The 20,786-nt window shown below is 40.2% G+C and overlaps 1 protein-coding gene across 2 annotated transcripts in view; it reads right to left on the bottom strand.

Moving 5' to 3' along the window:
* Positions 1–303: 303 nt before the first annotated feature.
* LOC143320502 (glypican-6-like) overlaps positions 304–20,786 on the bottom strand; it is a 142,455-nt gene continuing 121,972 nt past the window's right edge. For both annotated transcript variants that reach the window (XM_076730217.1, XM_076730227.1), the window contains 3 exons: positions 12,069–12,199; positions 8,289–8,464; positions 304–6,240 (listed from right to left, as the gene is read on the bottom strand). In XM_076730217.1, coding sequence (XP_076586332.1) covers positions 6,017–6,240; positions 8,289–8,464; positions 12,069–12,199 — 531 coding nt within the window. In that variant the 3' untranslated portion in view covers positions 304–6,016. The remainder of the gene's footprint in view (positions 6,241–8,288; positions 8,465–12,068; positions 12,200–20,786) is intronic.

The following is a 20,786-nucleotide window of genomic DNA, read 5'->3' as shown; positions in this document are numbered from 1 at the left end:
GTGATGTGACAGCGTGGTTTCTTTACAGATACGAATCTGTTCTTAAAAGACCAAATTTCATCAAATTCTCCAAGTTTCTCTTTCAACTTGGAGAATTTGATGGGGGGGTTAGAGACTTGGAGTCCCCTGAGACTTGGAATGAGGCTTTTAGCTGTAACTTCAGGTGAGAGATGAATTTCTGCTACAGCTGATAAGTTTTGTTATCAAAAACCCTGAATATTGTAAAGGTTGATCCTGGTTCTAAATGCTGACAGCCAAGGAAACCACAGTAAACAGGCGTTTTTTTTTTTTTTTTTAATAAAATGTTTATTATTATTACCTTTGTATTATTTTCTGTATACAAGAATGTGTAACAAAAGCCAAATAAGCAATCCATTTTAGTCTTTTAAAAATGGTAAGGCATGTCTGCTTGTATAACCATCAACTTCAGTTCCCCCAAAACACTTCAAACAGCGTGCACTGACAGCTCCACAAATCTCAATGTGCTCCTTTAGTTATCTGATTTTGCAAATCACAACAGTATCACACTGACAGCAAATGTTTTAGCAAAAGTGCAGCAAACGATTAACATCAAAATGGAGAAGACCTTGCATAACACATTTTGTTCTAAACATTCTGTGGAAAAAACCTCAGTCGACCACGATTTTACTTTTTTTTTTTTTTTTTTTTTCAGTTTTTCAAATGCCAAAGAGAATGAACAAGACAAAAAAAACAAAAAAAACAAACAAAAAACATGGCTCACAGACAAATTAAGTTAAGCATTGAAGCATCTCAGACAGTGATACTGTATGTCTGACCAGAGTAACATAGCTTGTCAGGAGAGAGAAGAATACACAAGGCAGTGGAAAGTGGCAAACATTCCTCTCGTCGTAATGAGACAAGCCTGTTGTTTGCGCCGACACGAGCTCTTTGGAAAAACTCAACCTACATCTGAAACAGCCTTTTCTGAATTCACTTTCTTTACTGTATTCCAGGAGCACCAGTAAAGACCTGCCTTATCCTCACTCATCCAAAACTCGTAGTCGTTAAGCCCCAGCGAGGAGGGAACTGTGCCAGAGTTTAAACAATGCCAGTATCTGAAGCCACTCGGCTAACTTCCTGCCTTATTATCGCACACACGCCGTACTGATTGTTCCGCCTAACTTCCAGCCCTGACTCAGAAATATCTGCCTCCACAATGTTTTTTAATACTTGAAAACTGAATGTATATGTTTGACTGAAGCAGTATATAACACACTAACTTGCACTTCTAATCTTTTCTCTTCCTGTTGTATATTTATTTTAATACCAATTACAGAAAAAGCACAAAGATCATCTGAACACAGCTCTGTTAAAGCCCAATTGAATCTAGGTTTAGGGAACAGCATGACACCGCACTTGACGTCAGAGTAAAAGTGCTGACAAAACGTGTTTAATTCTAAAATTCAAAGCATTCTGTATCGAGTGTAGATATATTCTCTGAGAAATGTAAACGTCTGAAGCTAAAATTGATATGTCACGGCCCCACGTAAGAGACCATGATTTTTACATGAATCCTCCTTCACTGCAATTAGCTGCTACCCAGCTCTGTACTCCTGGGTGGGGGAAAAGCCGAACAAATCAGGAAAACCGTTGCTACACATCAGCTCAGACTGCTAGTTACTTTAACAGTATTTAATTCAACATTTAGCATGTCATAAATAGTTACTGCTGGCGGTCCATCCTGTCTAACTACCCTCTCTCTGACTCACCCAAACAGCAGCAGTTGGTGCTCTCGCTAATGAAGTGAGCTCAGGCCGGGATGAGTTTGTTTCACCTCTGCCGATTCCAGCTGGGTGGTGAGCTCTCGTGTGAAGACATTAAGATCCAGCAGAGGACACAAGAGCAATCCGAGATATCCAAGAGAAGAGTGTAATCCATGTATCTTCTGCATAAACAGCTGTGTAAACACCATTTGAGATTCTAAGAGGTGAGGAAACTACTGTGTGTTGGTGTGTGTTAAGTTTCCACTGCAGCCCTGGTTCTGCATCAGGCGGGCTCTGACCTCGACAGGCTTGCCCAGTCACCCCTGCAGAACGCAGACTCTTGCGGGTACGTTTGCAGCTAATTTTCAGAGTTCTTTAAATTGCTAATTTCTCTCTGATGCTACTTTCCTATAGTGGCAAAAATGGGACCAATGAGATGAATACAGTGATGAAGATAAACATGTCCTCCTCTCCCTCTTGCTCCAGTGTCACTGTGTGATGGTATGTGGGTGGATGCCATTCATGCTCCATCAACACTTCGGCCCTCATCTTATGACATCGACCTGGTCATCTCTAAAAACTGCTGCCTGTTTTTTCTCGTGAGTACCTGTTTCCTTTATTTCTTTCTGCTCTCTTCTACGATTTTCTTGGCTTCCTCTCAGCTAAGTGGATTGTGTGCCGTTTAGATAAGTCCTTTATTATTGCAGTACTGCCGACCTGCTGTCCTCCTCGTCTGAGTTGCAGCTGTGATACTGGTGTTGACAGTGATGTTTCTCATGTTATTTTTATACTTGCTCTAGTTTTCATCTAAAGGTCGAGCAGATTTTAGCTGATTTTCCAGAAAATTGTGAAAAGAAAATGTGAATTAATGCAGCATGAATATTGAAGTTGGGAGCACTGAGAAACAGTTACATGAGTTTATAACTGTGCAAACAAATATCAAGTTATGCGACTTGGAAAACACAACGCACAAATAAGTGATTTTATCTGTATATCTGTATCCATCAACTTAGCATTTTTCAAAGGAAACATATTTCTGAATTTGTTTGTGTGGATTCTTTTGAGGCTGATTCACTCAAAATCCACAAATTCAGGCAGCATGTAAAACACAATGCGCAAATAAATGAAGAGCTTCTATCTGCAATCCATCATTTGAATACACGTCAACTGCCTTGGAAATATTTCAACATTCCTGAATAAATGCCTCTAATTTACAACATCATCATCTGTAAGTAAACCCAAATTGGACAAATAGTCAGATTTTTACTCAACCATCCTCGTTTGCATCTGAACAACACACAGGTGTTTGTTTTTGGTCTTATTTTCAAATGATGATATGAGAATTGTAAATTTGAGGCATTTATTGAATGTTACACGTTTTCTTTTTTTTTAAGTCAGTTTGCATGTATTTAAATGATGGGTCAAACTTAGAAATCACTCTAGATTTATCTGTGCACTGTGTTTTACATGAGTCACACGCTGCCTGTTTTTGTGGACTGTGTGTGGAACATTACGGTGCGACAGTCTCAAAAGAATCCACGCAATTAGCATTTAATTGTGCATTGTATTTTCCAAATTATGGAATTTAAATTTGCTTGTGAATAATCATGAGATAATGTAATTAAAAGAGGTGCAGTGAAACGATGGGAAATCATTTAGAAACATGATGGAAACATGGCATTTATGTTCATATATTCATCTGACGAGGTTAAAGTAACGCCACACTGATACATAGACTTTTTCGTCTCTACAGTGGAGCGGAAGTTGCAGTGAATCTTTAAGTTACATGCTTCATGTACGTCATGATTTGGTCCGTTTCTTTTGCACTTTTTGATGAGTTTTGTTTTGATCTTTGTACAAACTTTTCACTTCAGCCTACAGTAAAAACATTCTTTAATATTTTAAGTTTTTGTTATGCATTTCCGGTGTTTTATACGCAAATTGAAAATGTACATAAAAACAACGTCTGTCTGGCCCTGCATTGGTTTTTCTATAGTGACACTGGGCAGTTTGACATTGGGGACGACCTTTCGTGCATCAGTTCACTGCTCTCTCCTCAGGCTTCAGAGGAAAGAAAGGCCTGCTGCATTCCACACTTAAGGTTTACGCGTCAGTGATTTAAACTGTATCATGTTAGTTGTGGTGGGAGGTTGCTGTTCTGTCACCGTCTCCTGAAGCGGTTTGTGCACAGTGAGGTGATGGAGGTCAAATGTTCTCCCATCTGTTCTGCACTGGGAGCCTCCCGTGGGGTCTCTCTTGTGAGTCACAGGAGCCCACTGAGGAGAGATTTCAAGGTGTTGTTTGTGAAGACAACCATGTTGCTTGTGCAAACTTTGGCAGTGTGGATATCAGTATACTCTTGTTGTTTGCTCATTTGAAGGGACCACAGAAGCACTGCACTTCACCTGCACTTGTCATTTGCGCTGAAGAACATCACATATTTTTCAGGTCTTGAAGGATGCAGCTTGATGCTATTTTCACCCTCGTGCTGGTGACAGGGAGAGGGAGCGCTTGTGTCCCATGCCTGCTTCAGTGAAACTCTTTGAGACGCTCACAGCAGCTGTTATCCTCCAGGCTGGAGTATGCTTGGATCCTCCAGGCGCACTCCAGCATGAGGATAGCTGCTTCAACTGCCCTCTTTTGTGCAATAGTGAACATTTGCCCCTTTGTTTATCTCTACAGTACTCCTGCAGCATTTCTGGGACCTGCCTTTTCTATATGACCGAAGGTCAGAGCCATCAAGTTGTGTTAGTGGAATACAAGCTATTGGCTTCGCTCCCTGAGCCTCTGTTGGAGGTCGAAGCCTGCAGGAGATAGAATAAAGGTTATGAATAGTAACCCTAGTTCTACGAGTACGGTCAGAGCCCTCTAACCTTGGCATCCTGCTTCTCTTTGAATAGATGACTTTGTACAGGCCTTTTATGAAAACAAGACCACTTCTAGAACCGGTAGCCTGTAGGGGTCGTGGGTCTGTTCTGATTAGCCAAACAAGAAATATTTAGTGTGGTGCTCCAGGAGAGGTGAGTGTGTAAACTTGCAGAGCCTGTCAGAGGGCTGCATGGGAGCTCACAGGACTAGGGTTAAGACGTGTATACCGTCCATATATGTAATATAAACAAATAACATAAACATTCAAAATAAATCATCATCATAAATAAAGCATGGGAGCCAAGAAAATAAATGAAAACATCATTAACATACAGCTAATATCACTAACATACTCTGAGTCCTCTGAGAAAGAAACAGGGAACATGAACTGTTTAAGTACCCAAACAGGAGAGAGTAAATCAGGAAACTGAATATTGTTAGCAGGCAATTGTAGTATAATGGCTTAGTGTCGCTGCGAAAACGCTGTTGTTGTTTTCATTTTACAGGTGATCAAATAACTTGTAAAAACAATTACATTTATTTTAAAAAATGTAGCCGTTAACTAAACCAGTAGGATTACATTACAGTACTTTCCAGTGAAATACATACTGCAACCGTTAATAAGTACAATACAATCAGTTAAATGATCTGAAAATATAGATCTTCTTTCTCTATGGGGAGGATGTTTCCGGTAGCTTTATAAACTTATGAAGCCAACAAAAATAATCTGTGCAAAGTACATCTCTCAGTGCAGTACATTCGCACTTTCTCAGAGATAATTAAATGTGCAACTATAAAGTGGCTGTAAGAACTGCTGCTTCCTGAAGCCACACTGATATGACCAAACGGGAAACCAGGTGAACTGCTAGTACTGTACAATCCTGTACCAACCGATCCAAAACTGTGTAGCCTGCTTTAAAAAAAAAAAAAGAAAACTAAAAAAATGTTTTTTGTCAGTTAACATTTCCACGCATGCACACAGTAAGACTTTCTCCATTTGTCTGAGGGGGACAAGACTAATAGGATCAAATGGGTGTCGTCTTGTTTTCACAACTTCGTCATACAAAGAAAAAAAAAACAGATTCCCTCTTTTATCGGGAAAATCAGATCCAATGGTTTTCACTGGTTAAAAGAGAAGCATGTCCTTCATAACCCACTTTAGAATAAAGAGAAAACACCACATTTTCTTTTTTTTTGTTTTTTTTTTCAGATGTGAAAGCTGGTTCAGTGATGGCACCAAGCATTCTTTGGGGGACGAGCAGGATGCAGCACTGCACTCGCTTCCAGTCTTACCACACAGTAAGCCATTCTCGACAGGTTTCCAGGGGGTTCTACACGTCCGGTGAGGGAACAGCAGTAGAACTTGCTGTTAAACATACTGTAATTAACAGTATAAAAGTCAGCGATCAGGCCACACCCATGTATTATCTCCACTGAGTCTGCATTGCCCAGAGCGGGAGTGTGAGGGCGACCGTCACCAGCAGCAGGGAGGGTTCGCGGGAAAGTGACTTGCCTGCAGCTGCCGCCGCTGCGCGCTCGTCGCTTCTGTCGGCTCCGATCACAGGAGCCTCTGTTCCGACAAAAACAAACTCTGTTGTGCAGCCGTCAGAGCAGCCGCTGCCACTGCCAGAGCTGCTGCCCTCGTCACCTGAAGCAACAAAAACACACACATTAAAATTTGCATAAAAATAATATTGTTGCAAGCAACTTTTAGCTCGGTACCCATGGCAACAGGGAAGGGAGCATACACTGGTCACCAGGAAGTGGCACAGTGCCGCTCACCCACGCAGCCTTGTGATACTGGTGATGCTAGAATTTGGTAACTTGTGTTGAATTGAATCGTTTGGTTCGGTTCAAAGATTCAGTCAACTTTTCTGAGACGTATAGCATCACTGTCCAAATACACTTCAGTATGTGCATCAGTAAAGTGAGCGCATCACGGTCATAACAGTGTGACTGTCCTCAGGTCAGTTGTAGGTTTTAGTCTTTTGCTGGTTCAGTCTGTTCCATTCAGTGTAGTACAAAACTAGACCAAGCACTGGTTTATGGCTCAACAGCAAACTATCTGCAACAGCTATTGCATCATGATTGTTTCTGTGGCTTTTCTGTTCTTTAATAAGCTGTTAACAAGAAAGTAATGTGCTGTTTTCAGCTCCTACCTTTGGGGCTGGGGCTACCTTTTTGTGTATATTTTGATTGTGCCTTTAAGTTTCATTGAGCTACTTCTTTGTTGAAACATACTGGGTTGGCATTTCTTGGTAACTAACACAGTAATGTTTTCTCTGTGTAGGAGCCAGATTCTCTTTGTCTAACTAAACTTTCTTAAATGTGTTATAAGCCCATTACCCATTAATCTCTCAACATGAATGCCTCTACTTAATGATTCAGTTGCTTCTATAGGTGGATACGTTAAAAGGAGAAGGGAGGCCACTGAGGCTGCGACTGTTTGGGGCCCAGATTTTTGTGCTACACCACTGACCACGGTGATTCGGTCCGGTAGGTTCAGTTTGAAGAATTGCTGCTGAACATCTGTTTGTAGAAGAACTGAACAGCTCCATTAGTGGCTATGTGCTCAGGTGCTGTAGTTGAACAACTGTAGCTGGTGAGCTAACTGCTAACGCACTTCCCTGCTGAGAGCAGCTCTCAGCCAGCTTCCTGTCATTTAGCTCAGTTGCTAACAGGTCAATAGTTTGTAATTCAGCAGAGGAAGGTTAAATAAAAGTGAATCCTGGAACAAAGCTATTAAGCTATATCTTCCTTTTTTAGTCTCTCCATGACTTTGACAGTTTGCCATTGGTCAGTAGTGCAAATTTGCATGAGAGAGTTCACAACAGAGCTCAGTGTGAAAGGCTTGAGGATTCACTTAGCCCCCGTGAACAAATCCGCTCTTCAGGGAGATTTTATTTAAATGAACTGATTTCACAGCAAAATTCCTTACTGTTCTAAGAGCTGGTGTGAATTTTTTTCACAGCTGACTGAACAAATCATAGGTTTTACATGATTGAAGATGACCAAAGAATGGTGCTTATGAATAGCAGTGAGTGCAAAGGGTTGATCTTCAAACAAGGACACTAATAAAGCACAGTGCCATAGCATGACATTTCCTTTTTTCATATTTAGTCTGCTTCTGTAAGATATTAACCTTTGCAACAATGTTAGTTGCTTCAGCACTGAGGCTCTGATCTTGAGGAAGACGTCGCTCCAAACAGAAAGAGACAAACATGACAGCCCCAAAAATGGAGTTGAGGTACAAAAGTTAGTGGCAGTAGTCAATGCCAGAAAATCTTCCACCTTGTCAGCTCCGAGGTTTCTGTCATGGCAGCATTGGAGATGTACATCTTCCTAAACAGGCAGTTTATCACTGTCTGTGTCACCATACCTCCAGCTATTTATTCTCCTAATAATGTCAGTGTTGCCGCAACGCAATACTGACGCATCCTGAGGAGATGTATGATGATTTGCTACATGAATGACACCTGAGATCACCTGAGATATTTTGGTAATAACAGTTTATATATCTGCAGGGGTGTGTGTGTGTGTGTGTGTGTGTGTGTGTGTGTGTGTGTGTGTGTGTTCGATATCAAAACCACCATGAAGTGACATGAATCAATAGACAAAGTTTTCTGTGTGTATTTTAGTTCAAATAGACATTATTATCTTGTCTCCACCCGCACATCTAAACACCCGAGAACTTACTCGAATCCTGGAAGTAGATGTCATTCCCATTGTAGGCGTTCTTTAGCTTGTTGGTCATGACACGCAGAGCCATGATCTGCTGTCGTATCAGTGTGTCAGGCCTGGTGATATCCACGTCCACCTCTGGGTTGTTCACCTGGTTGGTTAGACCCTCCTTCACCACTTCAGGGAAGTATCTGGACACAATGACACAGCAAAAACTTCAGTCACCTTATGGGCCCATGTACTTTTCCTGTAAGCATTAAAATTGGCCTTTATGGCAATATTTTCTGCAAAATATTACAAAACAATGGTTTAATAGATAACAATGTTGTCCATATTTGCTTGATTTCATTCCACTGTGTTCCAAATTACTATGCAAGTGATGAATCAGCAGGTTGTTACTTCACTTAGTTTTTTGTCTTTTAAACAAAGGTTTGGCCTGTTTTATTTGCTTATTTTTTTTGCCCTTTGCACTGTCTGGCAAAAGGCATGAAAACAATCAGCTCGCAAATCTGGATCAGACAAATTCGGCAAGATGAAGACTTATTAAGGAACATTTCTGTCAGGCAAATTAATAGTGTCAGTGTAGTGTTAATTAATAGGTCGGCTATAAAAAGCCACGGTTGAGCTGCAAACAGGTATCTGAAGCTGCTGGTGTCTCTGGAGTCCCAAGAACTTCTCAATGCAGAATCCTCCAGAGGCTTGCAGGTGTGCATAAAGCTGCATTTCGGCCACCCTGAAGAATGAGGATCTATGAGGGTGTGCCTCAGCATTCGTCCAAACAGCAGCTCTGGGATGTTTTCAAACGGTGTTGTGCATAGCAATTTGGAACAAGTTATTGACTTATTTTTAGAATATTAAAAGCTGTTATCAGTAGTTGTTCTTGTAATGACATTCATATTCTAATAATGTAATTGTTAACAAAACACATCCTCAGTCCCATTGACTGTTTAGGAAAAACAAACAAACTGCATACGCATAATAATTTGGAACACAGTGTATAGTTTGCCATCCAAATACCGCGAGGAACAAAAGCAGTACAGTCTCTACAAATCATTTCAATGAAGCTATCAAGCTGCATCAGTGGCACTGAGTATGAGGCATGCACTTCATATCTGAAACAAAAACAGCTGCAAATGAATAAAACATGTTTGTTTAAACTCCATCTGAATCTGTGGTGGGTGTGTCGTTCAGTTTGGTTGTGCATATGTATGCTTTCTTTTTTTTTTTTTTTTTAAATGTTTCTAACCAGTGAGGATGTCCTCAGTCAGGTGTTTTCTTAGATGGTTAAGCATTAAGCGTTTTCTGCCGCCAGTGGAATGCTCCAAAAACACCTGTTTGGAACATTCCACAGGTAAACAGGTTCATTGGTAACAGGTGATAGTATCATGATTGGGTATGAAAGGGGCATCCTGGCTGTATGTAGAATGCACAGGTCAGGTTAGTTCAGTCACTTCTTATGCATTTGGACGTTATCCAGCAACACTGTTAACAGTATTTATCACGAGTGATAAAACATGAGTTACAGAGATGTTGGTGGCTCTGTCAGAAGAAACATCTTCCTGCTATAGATGACCTGAACAGAAAACATTTTTAATTGCGGCTAGGCTGCTTTCCAAAGCAATGTGTCACATTTTTAATACCTGCTTACTCAGTGGAACCTTTCCGGAGCTTTGAAGAGGGCACTCTGCTAGCACTGCATTAGTGACTGATCAATGGGCAACGCATGCGGATTACTAGTTGGGGCTGTTTTCTGACGGTAAAAAAATATCTTGTGGGGTTTCATAAGGGAGTGGCTTGGGGTCGCTTTTAAATTTTTCGAAATGATTTACCATGTGTTGTTAACAAAGCTGATGTAATTATGTGCGCTGGTGACTCAACTTCGTTTGGTGAATCACCAACTTTAACAGCTGAGAGAGAATCTACAGGTCGAGCTGTATACCATTTCTAAATGGGTGAAAATGAACAAATTAGTACTGAACAATGTATTTGTCAGTGGGACTGGTCTTTTTAAACACCACTGCATTCAATGTGTCTACAGATGAGAGATCAGTTGAGCAAGTCACTGAAGCCAAATCACTGGGCTTTAAAGGAGATAACTTACTGTCTTGGTCTGACCTCACTGATTACATTGTCCCCAAGGAAAGGGCATCACTATTTCATGGAAATGTTCTACATACGTTCCACCTCCTGTTATGATTCATGTTGTTGGGTCAATTGTTGTACCACACCTGGAGTACTGCCCAGTCATCGAGTCAAGTGCTGCTGAAAAACAGCAGCGTACAGAGCAGAGCTGCCAGATTAGCTCTACATTGTTCTTTCAGTGTGAATATGAGTGAGATGCACAAACAATTATCTTGGCAAACTGTGGAGGCTAAATTAAAATCTAGTCGGCTGCTATTCATGCAGACTTTTAGAGTTTCCTCTGCCTTACAATACACTCCCCAACAACATCAGGCAGATTTAAAACAGATCTTCTTTCGAAAGGATACTAACATAAAAATTTAATTCGACATAGATGTTATTTTGTTACTTCTGTTTTGGAACCTCGTTGCTTGTTTGTTGTGTTGAGTCATTTCATTTTTCTGATCCTTTTATTGGGTTCATATTGCATTTTCTTGTCTTATTGATGCTGTGACTTTAAATTGTCTTTTTTTTTGTATTGTCGCCGTTTTTGTGTGGACCCCAGGAAGACTAGCGACCACTTTTTGGTAGATAATGAGGATTTAAGTGAAGAATAAAGACGAATGAAAAATTGTGAAAGACATGATTGTATAAAGGATATTACCACATGGGCTCGCGAACGCTCCGTTCTCAGCAAACACAGTTTGTTTGCAAATGCGACTTTGAAAATGTTTTTATTTGCCTTTTACACAGCGTTGAAACTGGGATTGTAAGCAGAATTATAAGAGCTACTCTTTCTAACAATGGCTGCTTAAACCAGAGAAAACATAAGCGTGTGATCAGGTTAACAATCTATTTCATGTTGAGAGTGGTGGTACTTTGCTACAGAGCGCACCCCCCCCAACCTGCCTGATGCCCACAAACGACTACTGTTCATCTTTTTTTAACATTAGTTCAAAAACAATTTAACTGCGGCGCAATGAAAATAATGAACTACACAAGAAACATGTGCTCACAAAGAAAGAAACACACGATCTAATTGCTGCAGTAATTGCAGTCTTGTTTACATTTTTGCACTTGTGCATGTGTGTTCCTGTTTCACCATCCATTCATTTTGTACTTAATGAGTTTTACAGGAAATGAAGTGTACATGGTTTACATAACAGGAGAATCCACTGATTTCATAACACCCTCCTAACATGGTCTGTCTGTTACCTTTTATTATCTCTGTGCAATCAATTTACCTACCAGATTTAGAGCGATGCTTAAAAATGGCATTGGCACCAACAAGAGAATTAACATGTCTTTTACTGCACCATCTGGTGATTTTGTTACTTGGAGAGGGCTAAAGTGATGGGGTGATATATGTCCTCTGCCAGTGTGTCTGGTTCACTGTCAGAGAAAACAACTCTCTGTCCAATCTATTGTACAGCTCAGCGATACTCTACACGCTGCCGTGGTGATAAGAGATGTTGGAAACTCCACATTCCTCTGGGAACCGGAGCCTCGGAGCTTATATAGAAGTTCTCCATATAAGTACTAACCATTGTCCTCACAGAGAGAGTGTTAATCTGGGAACACAGTGTGGTTATTTTAATCCCTGGCAGGCAAAACGTGATAACAGTAGAGCGGGGTGACTTTGCCGTGGTTATAAAGAGTAGCAGCAGTCCTCACCTGCCCTTCGTGTGGCTGTTCCAGCACTGCTCCTCGTCAAACTCTGTGAGATTGCCCTGAACGCAGATGTCATCTGGCAGGTTGGACCAAAACCTCTTGGACTCCTTCAGCTTCTCTTTGATGTCAATCACCTGCCATGGGCCAAAACAGAGGACAGAAATACATTAGGCAGGGTAAAGTTGGGCCGAGAAGGGAGCATGACAGGTGAAGTGGCTGTGAAGCTGCCATGCTTAAAAGGAACAAAGAAGTAAACATGATTCATTTAGTTCTCGGATTGAATATTAATTAGATTCCAGTATGTTAAGATAAGAAAAAACTGCCAAAATTTAGCTGTTACATGCAGCAGGAATAAAAAGGAGATATAGAGTGAGAACAAATTGACAATAAAAAAAGGATATAAAATGAAATCAACTACAGTACATATGTGTAAATTATATACACGAAGAACAGAAACATAATATTGCCTTGAGAAGGATGGCTTGGTTTCACAATGGAAAATTTTGTGGTAAAATATAATAAATGAAGAATATATTCAGAGAGACATTTGGGAAAGTTAGACTTTTATATAGATTAAAAAGGAAAAAAACTACAAAAGAAAACACCCAAATACAATAGACTCCATCAGTTCCATCTCTGCATACACAAGTGTGACACACTGTGATTTTAAACATTCATGTTGCAGCATGTTTGCGTAGTTGCACAACCCCTTCTGTTCACTTAGTCCATCAGGAGAGAAGTGCTGCTGGACTGCCCAGAGTTCCTTTTCTTTCCATTTTGCTTCTTGTCTACTTCCATCCATATTGTGTTCATCTCTGATTCATACAAGACAGATTTGGGGGTCTGAATTTGATACTTGGCATGAGCGGTCACCCCCGACTGATTCCATCTGGACTCAGCAAGAAGTTTGAGCGGGTGACCAGCAAACAGGCCAAAAAAAAAAAAAAAGAAGCACGAGGGTTCATCATGTACAGAAGCACACTCTGCACATGATGACTGTGTAGTTGGTAACAATCATGAAGACAGAGAAGACAAAAGCCGAGCAAATCTGAACATAAGAGGTAAGATTATTTCAATTTGTATGTGTGCATCATATGGAAAATGTCGGATAAAAATATGCTGACTTCTGTGACAGGAGAGCAGGATGTCATAGAGTACAGGAGCAACATGAACACCAATTCTGATTATTTGTAAGATCCTAACTTAAAGGAGTACTTAGAACATTTCGGGAAATATGCTGGCAGGAAGTTGCTGTATATGAGAAGATCAATATCACTCTTATGTCTGTCCTTAAGTAAGAAGCAACAGCCACCAGAAGGTTAGCTTTAGCTTAGCATAAAATGTGGAAACCGGGAAACAGCGAGCCTGGCTCTGTCTAAAAGAAACTAAATCCACCTATCAGCACCTGTTAAAGCTCACTCATTAACATGCCATGTTAAATTTGTTAACTACGTGTAAAAGCTGAAGTGTGAAAACCACAAGTTGCTGTCTTAACGGGGGGGCTGAGAGCCAGACTGGTTCCTGGACTCCCCATTGGTGTCAGTGCTCCTAACCAAAAAATGGTCCAGCACATATCCCTGTGTGAGACTACAACCTGTCACTGTACTTCACTTTTTGTTTGATTAACAAACAGGATATAATGTGTTAATTAGTGACCTTTAAGATTTGTGAGCCACAATGAGTGTTTTCCCCCTTTTTTCCAGTCTTTATGCTAAGCTAAAGCTAACCATCTGCTGGCTTTAGTTTCATATTTACCAATAGATGAATCTTCTCATTTCCTACCAGGAACCGTAGAATAGACTAAAATTGCATTATTTTTGTTAATGACAAAACTTTTTTTTTTTTCTTTTCAGATGACACAAACATCTAAAAACTACACAAAATGTTGCAAATGTACATTTTTATGTCCTCCTAGGTTGATGAATTCATTGTGGAAGATAAGTACAGCTACACACACACACACACACACACACACACACACACACACACACACACACAAAGCCTAAGCAAGATGAGGACCACAGGAAAAACCCAAAACAAACAAAAAAACAAAAAAAATTCTGACACAGCGAAGCCACAAACTGAACCCAGAATGTGAGAGGTGATGTATTCACTGCGTGTGTGTCACTGAGCGAGTGTGTGTGCGCTGAAATATATTTTGGCAAGAAAAAGCATTGTTGATGGGTCACGACCCTCTCTGTGAAATTCTATTGCTTTCAACAGTGTCGCAATTTTTTCTGTAAATTGTTTTGGACTTGAACCAATTTCAGCTGCTGAATTCTTCAAAGCGCTGAAAAGCTGCAAAGAATCTGTCTCAGACAATTTATACTCATATATTTCACAAACAGCGTCTGCTTTAATACAAAGCCCAAATGCCTCTATTCCTAATCTTAGTTATATTACGGCTGAGTAAACAAAGTGAGCAACATTTAAATAGATATATTTTAATTTAACTCTTTAAATCTTTAAACCACACAGTTGAGGCAGTTGTTAACAGTTAATTCAGGTTTCAGCTGTAGGAATTATTATTGTGGCCACAACACGAGGAAATAACGAGGAAAAAACACTGATCATGTAATGTATAAAGCTCAGACTACAGCAGAACTTTATGTAGCAAAGTCTGACTTTTCATCAACAGATGTGTGTTTAACACCTCCTCTTTCTGTGGACTTCATAACACACCTCACTTTCTAGCAGTGGGTAAGTCTGTCACATTAATATATTTACACCTTCTCCTCCTATATTTTCTGCACTTTGTTAGACACACTGCATATTTCAAATAGTACAGGGAATTGTAAATGAAATAATTTACACACCCTGTTAGCAGATCAAGTTTCATACATTTTTCACCAGTCGTAGCTGTTGAGTTAATTTGTTTACACATGCGACCTGTTAAGTTATCACATACATCGTCTTTATGGCACACATCTTACACTGTTCCCCAGAGTTGCACTTTAGCTCGTGATTAATGATACATATTCATTATTGAGTTGTTGACTCTACAGCAAAGATTCACTCACATACAGTGCAAAGTGTTGGAAATTAACAGGGACAAACAGTGACAATGCCCCAAGAAAGCTCAGAATGCCTCCCGCCCGCTAAAAACAAAAATTGCTCCCAAGGTATTGGGGAAAAATGACCAGCTCGGGCCAATATCTTAATCCTAAACCATTAACTGCTGTTACAGTACTTGGCAGACGCCAGGCAATCCTGCACCTGCAGTGAAGGTGGTTGCTGCGACGGACCACCACCTCATCAAAACAGCTCCTACTGTTACTGAAGAAAGAAACCCAGATCCTGGGCCGTCACCAACACCACCCAGCAAATAAGACAGCAAAGACAGTTTCTGTTTAGTTAAAAATGGATAATAGAACTGACTCTCCTCTTCTGTAAAGATTGCAGGGCTCCCCCACAAAAACATAGCTGGACAGATAAGAGCTAATCATGACTCGAACAAGTAAAAGTAGTAAAGTATTCAGCTCGTCGTCTCTGAACAAGCAAGAATCACTGATTTGCTTATGGTAGGTCACATTAACGCAAACAAAAGAGACTTTAAAATGTGTTAGCGTGTTAGCCCACAGTGTCAGCAAGTTGGCAATAAATGTCAGCGAGCTAACGTTAGCAGTAAATGTTATACATGTTATACAGCCTACATGTGGGTCTTGCTGACTGCTGGCTAGATGGATTGATCAGCAAGATGATCGGTACTGTTGACCAACGTTACTGAGCTCAAAGCGCCGAGTGAAATTAGCTTTAAAGTCCCAAACCTAGAAGATATTTCTGCAGTGCTGGATAGTTGAGTCTATGATTTTATTTCATTCATGCTCAAATGTCAGCAGGGCTGAATTTGGGGATGAAATAAAGCATGCTAACATTTTCAACTGCAGTTATTTGCAGAACTGCATCAATAAAGAAGGAATATTACACTCATTTTGGCTCTTTTGTCAGGTCTTGTAGCTACTAGTCTGTAATTTTGTGAAACACCTAAGGCTGGGGCATGCACTACATGCACAAGGGAAAAGTTTGCCTTCAGGGCTTTCTGGCTTTCTAACCCTATTCTGTAGCCTACACATACAGATGATTGCACACTTCTCTTTGGAACAGTAATAGTGTGATTTTTATTTACTCATGTTGGCACAAGGTGGTGATTGCTTTATGCATTTTAATAGGGACTCATTTCACATTAAAACAGCAACTTTATGCACTAATTTTTTACAAGTGCGCCCAAAATTTTGTAAATGCCCCCCTTTTTAGACAGTGGGACAAAAAATATTTCTAAAATTTCCTACTCTGATTGCAAACATATTCATACCCCTAAAGCTTTAGGACACTTAGCTGTGCTATTACAGTGCATGTCCAAATGAATCAACCTTTCCTAAGCTGCCTTTAGTTACTGTTGTGATGCTTGTCAAGCTTCATGCACGGCACATTTACATTTTACAGTTACAACAGTGGCAGATTTACAACTGACATTCTTAAAATGACAACCATGTAAATGAGTCCAAAACATGCACATGACAGCTAAATACTACATATGCTACATATGATGCTAAAAGATGGAGGCTAAAGCTACATGTACCAGGGAAGAGGTCAGACTCATCTCCAGTCAATAATCCAAGTATAAAATATGAAAATACGGAGCAGCAGCAGTCAGCCCTACTATTACAGGACAGTGGTATAAATGAAAGTGTAAGTAGATGTTCATCAAACCAAGAAAAGAGCAGGACATAGGTACTAACATTACATTAAACTCTGATATACAGTTGCAGCATCTTGTCTCCCACATAGTGGATGTGTCAGTACGGTACCCCCAAAACAATGCAGTTAGCCCATAAAATACTCTTTGGCTGTGGAGGTAACACTATGTAACTACTGCAGGTCGTTAGCCTGGCATGCTAAAAATTGCTGTTTATGTTAGTAGAGACAAAGAAATTGGTTGATAGATTCCTTACACTTATACTACTTACTACTCCAAATGCTTAAGATGCCAAATATTACCCTTACAATGGCTCCAAACACACCATTTGTAGAAAAATCCAAAGCTTGAGAGACATGCCATGGCCCCTTGTGGTTGCTAACCCCTGAACAGACAATCGCTTGTCGGGAATGAGTTCCAATCTGTCAATTATGTCAGCTTTCAATCACGGGTGCACTTTGTATGTCGAGAAACGTGCTTTGTGGTTGGCGGCCAGTTCAGGATGTGGAGCTCTGCTGTTTTAGGCCGCAGAGAGACCGTAGAGAGAGAGAGTGGTAGCTATCAGATTAGCTCTTCCAAGCCTGAGGAAATAACCCAGTGAGTGGCAACATTTCTTTATCTTGGCTTTGGCTACAGGCCACAGTAGCCTGTGGTTCATTCAATAAAGCCCTTGCTGCATAGAGTAAACATCTCATACAGTATAAATTAACTCTGCTTCTTGAGGGTGTGAATTTGACAAGTTATATAAGTACTTCTCATTATACTAAATATTTAACAGTGTTACACATCTGCATGTGCCAGCTGTTGTTATGGACATTATCACTCACTGAGGTTCAAAAATTAATTTAGGAAAATGCAGGAAACAGAGAGGTCATCCTTGCGGTTATATAATCAAAACACTTGCAAGCACCACTCACCCTTTCCCCTAGTCTCTAAACCTTACATCCTGGGCTCTGAATCATGTGACACTGATTTTGAAATTGCTTCATTGCATTTACATATTTTAATGGATTCATCTCTCTGTACCCATTTCTTGGACTTATTTTATTGGACTTCTTATACTGGATTTGCTATATTAGCATTGGATTCAATATAATCCTATTGTAGAATTATAATCCCGTTGCTGTATTTTGCTCTGTTACAACTTTCTATTCATGTTTTGCAATTTCCGCTTTCCCACCTCCAGCTCTTACTGCACTCCCTGCTGTCTGATGAGCATAAAATCTTCCTTTCAATTGCTCCTCCAAAGGTATATTTTCCTAAAATGCCTAAAATAGAAAGACAAACTTTAAAAGAGAGCTTGTGCTCGGTCAGGAACTGTTGCTGTTGTGGGTCTGGAAAGCCTTTAGGGGACAGTGTATGTGATATTGGGCTTAACAAACAAACCTGACTTGACTACAAGCCTTACAGCATTACACCATAGATCATGACGACATTTTAGCCACTATTTAAAATTAGTGTATCCAGATAATCACACTAATCATACTTAATTCATTCAGCCTGACATTGTGTTCACATTAGCAAATCTGTTGTTTGGAGGGTGGTTCATTTTATTATAACGCTCTTTTCAGTTGACACAGAAGCTGCTGTAGCAGGTGCGAGGATGAGATAACGAAAAAATGTTTTTTGTTTTTTTTTTATAATTAATCAAATAAACATGTTGATAATGTCCAGCATTATTTTTATTGGAGGAAGATGACGTCACGTCAACATTCTTTTGTTTTTAACATTTCTGTTTTCTACTAGGGTTTTTTTTCTTTTCTTCAAGATCAAAAAAAATTGTCACGCAAAGTTAATTCATACATTCCACATATGAATACAAAATTGTGATTCTGAGACCCATGAAAAAAAAAATGATTGTACAACTAAAACATCCTGTTTATTTCCTCTGGACCTTGCAGTTAAGCCCTCGTCAGTCTTTTAAAGTGCATGTGGACACCAGTAACAGCACCCCCTCCAAAAAAGACAATCCTAAGCACAAGCACACACACAATTTGTAAGTGGCCAAGCAAACACATATGCACGCACACACACACACACACACACACACGTGCGCGCACGCAACCCTCATCCTGTCCTAGTTACACTGGGGATTTGGGAGAGTGCATACAGTGAAGCCTTGGGTCTTAACAAGACATGAAAGGGCCTGTACCAACAGGATGCCACTGCAGGAGACTGCCCTCACATTTGATGTGGTAATCCTGTCATGGAGACACCAAAGCTGGTTGGGTTTAACACACGCTGGTGTGGCTCTGATTCATGATGGCCCACAGCACCCTGGCATTGACAACAAAATATGGATCAGATAAGAACGTGCGTGGGTAATTTTTGCTTAAACTTTACAATTTAACCACAGTAATGTGACATTGATATGGTTCATTCAGACAGCTGAGTCTCTGCAAACAGGAATATTCCATGATGGAAGGATGAATAACTCTCACATAAACATACTGTATATGTAAATATATCCATTGATGATTCAGTTTGGAATCTATGCCTATGAAAGTATAATGCAATGTGCACCATCTATAAAACATAATGTACAGCCTTCACAAACAGTGTTAAGAGTTCAGAACCAGTTCAGAATCAGCACAGCCTATTCCACTTCACAACTACATGCAGCAGTAAACAAGCGTTTGTTCATAAATAAATTCCAACACACGCACACACACACACACACAGACAGACAGACAGACAGACAGACAGACAGACAGACAGACAGACAGACAGACAGACAGACAGACAGACACACACACACACACACACACACACACACACACACAGTGCAGAGGGTGAATTGTGAAGACAAAAATCTAACCATGAGCCTTTACATGAGTGCCCACGGCAGTGAGTCTGACACCAGCTCCAATAGTTACTGCTTTCACCGCATCTGTGCTGCTGCTGCTGCTGCTGCTGCAGCCGCAGGATTAGATGCAGCTGAACCTTCAGTGTCTCTCCTCATCTCACTGGTAGCACAGAGTTCACTGCTGTACTGTTTTACCTCTGACTAGCTGATAATATCAACAACAGGTTCAATGTTATGAGGAACAGTGATGATGTTATTGATGAAACTGTTTTAGAGAGGTAAAATTTAAGTTATTATTTACATTATTTTACATAATCTGCAAACCAGATTTGATGGTAAACAGCTTATACAGAACTGCAGCTTGGGTCAAGTGATCTTAGACATGGCATGCCAGCCTGATAACAGCAATGTTATTCAAACATAGTAATTATACTCGCACATGGCTAGGGTGTTTATTGCAGGGTAAGGTCATTTATCTAATATAGCTGCAGATCTATGATTTTATGATTAGCCAGTGGGCAAAGGTTCATGCGCCTGCATTCACCTTTCAAGTCTGACCAAATACTACACGTACTGTAAACGTTCTAACTCTTCATATTGGCCATATGTAATTGTTCTACACAGGCATCTCTTAACAGACATCACTGGAGAAGAGGGATGCTAGCAGTGACCCTTAACGCTTTCGACGTACATATGGAACATGAATGTTGTGTTAAGATACTCTTGAAAAAAAAACTTGTGATAAAATCTGAATCTATTGCCAGTTTTAGATACACACTGGAATCTAATTTTGAGATTTGGGTGATCTGACCCTGACAGCATGTTTTAAAACACGCTGGGCTGACTCACTCAGGGTGAGTGGAGCTAAATCTACGCTAATTCAAAACTAGTTATATGCATCCCACATCTAGACCATGAACAAGGCCCTGTGACAACCTAAAATAGTCAATCAAATCAAAACCTGCAGTTTCAATAGCAAAAATACGCCCCCAAAAAACCCCATGAGTGCAGTTTTATCATTCTAACATATTTTCTCATTTCCTTTGTGTACTGCCTGAATTAAAGATTTTATTCAAACAAATCTTTATCCAATGTGCTCCATTCTGGGTTTGCTGAGCCTTGGAAGTGGTGTCAAGTGGTTGTTGATCTATCAGAGCATGTAGAGCACCCTCCAGTGATGCATGTTAATGTAGGTGCAGTAACTTTAATTAGTGCTCTC

This window comes from Chaetodon auriga, chromosome 1 (genome assembly GCF_051107435.1).
Source record: "Chaetodon auriga isolate fChaAug3 chromosome 1, fChaAug3.hap1, whole genome shotgun sequence".
Taxonomy (NCBI): Eukaryota; Metazoa; Chordata; class Actinopteri; order Chaetodontiformes; family Chaetodontidae; genus Chaetodon; species Chaetodon auriga.
This window is presented reverse-complemented; position numbering and strand designations above follow the sequence as displayed.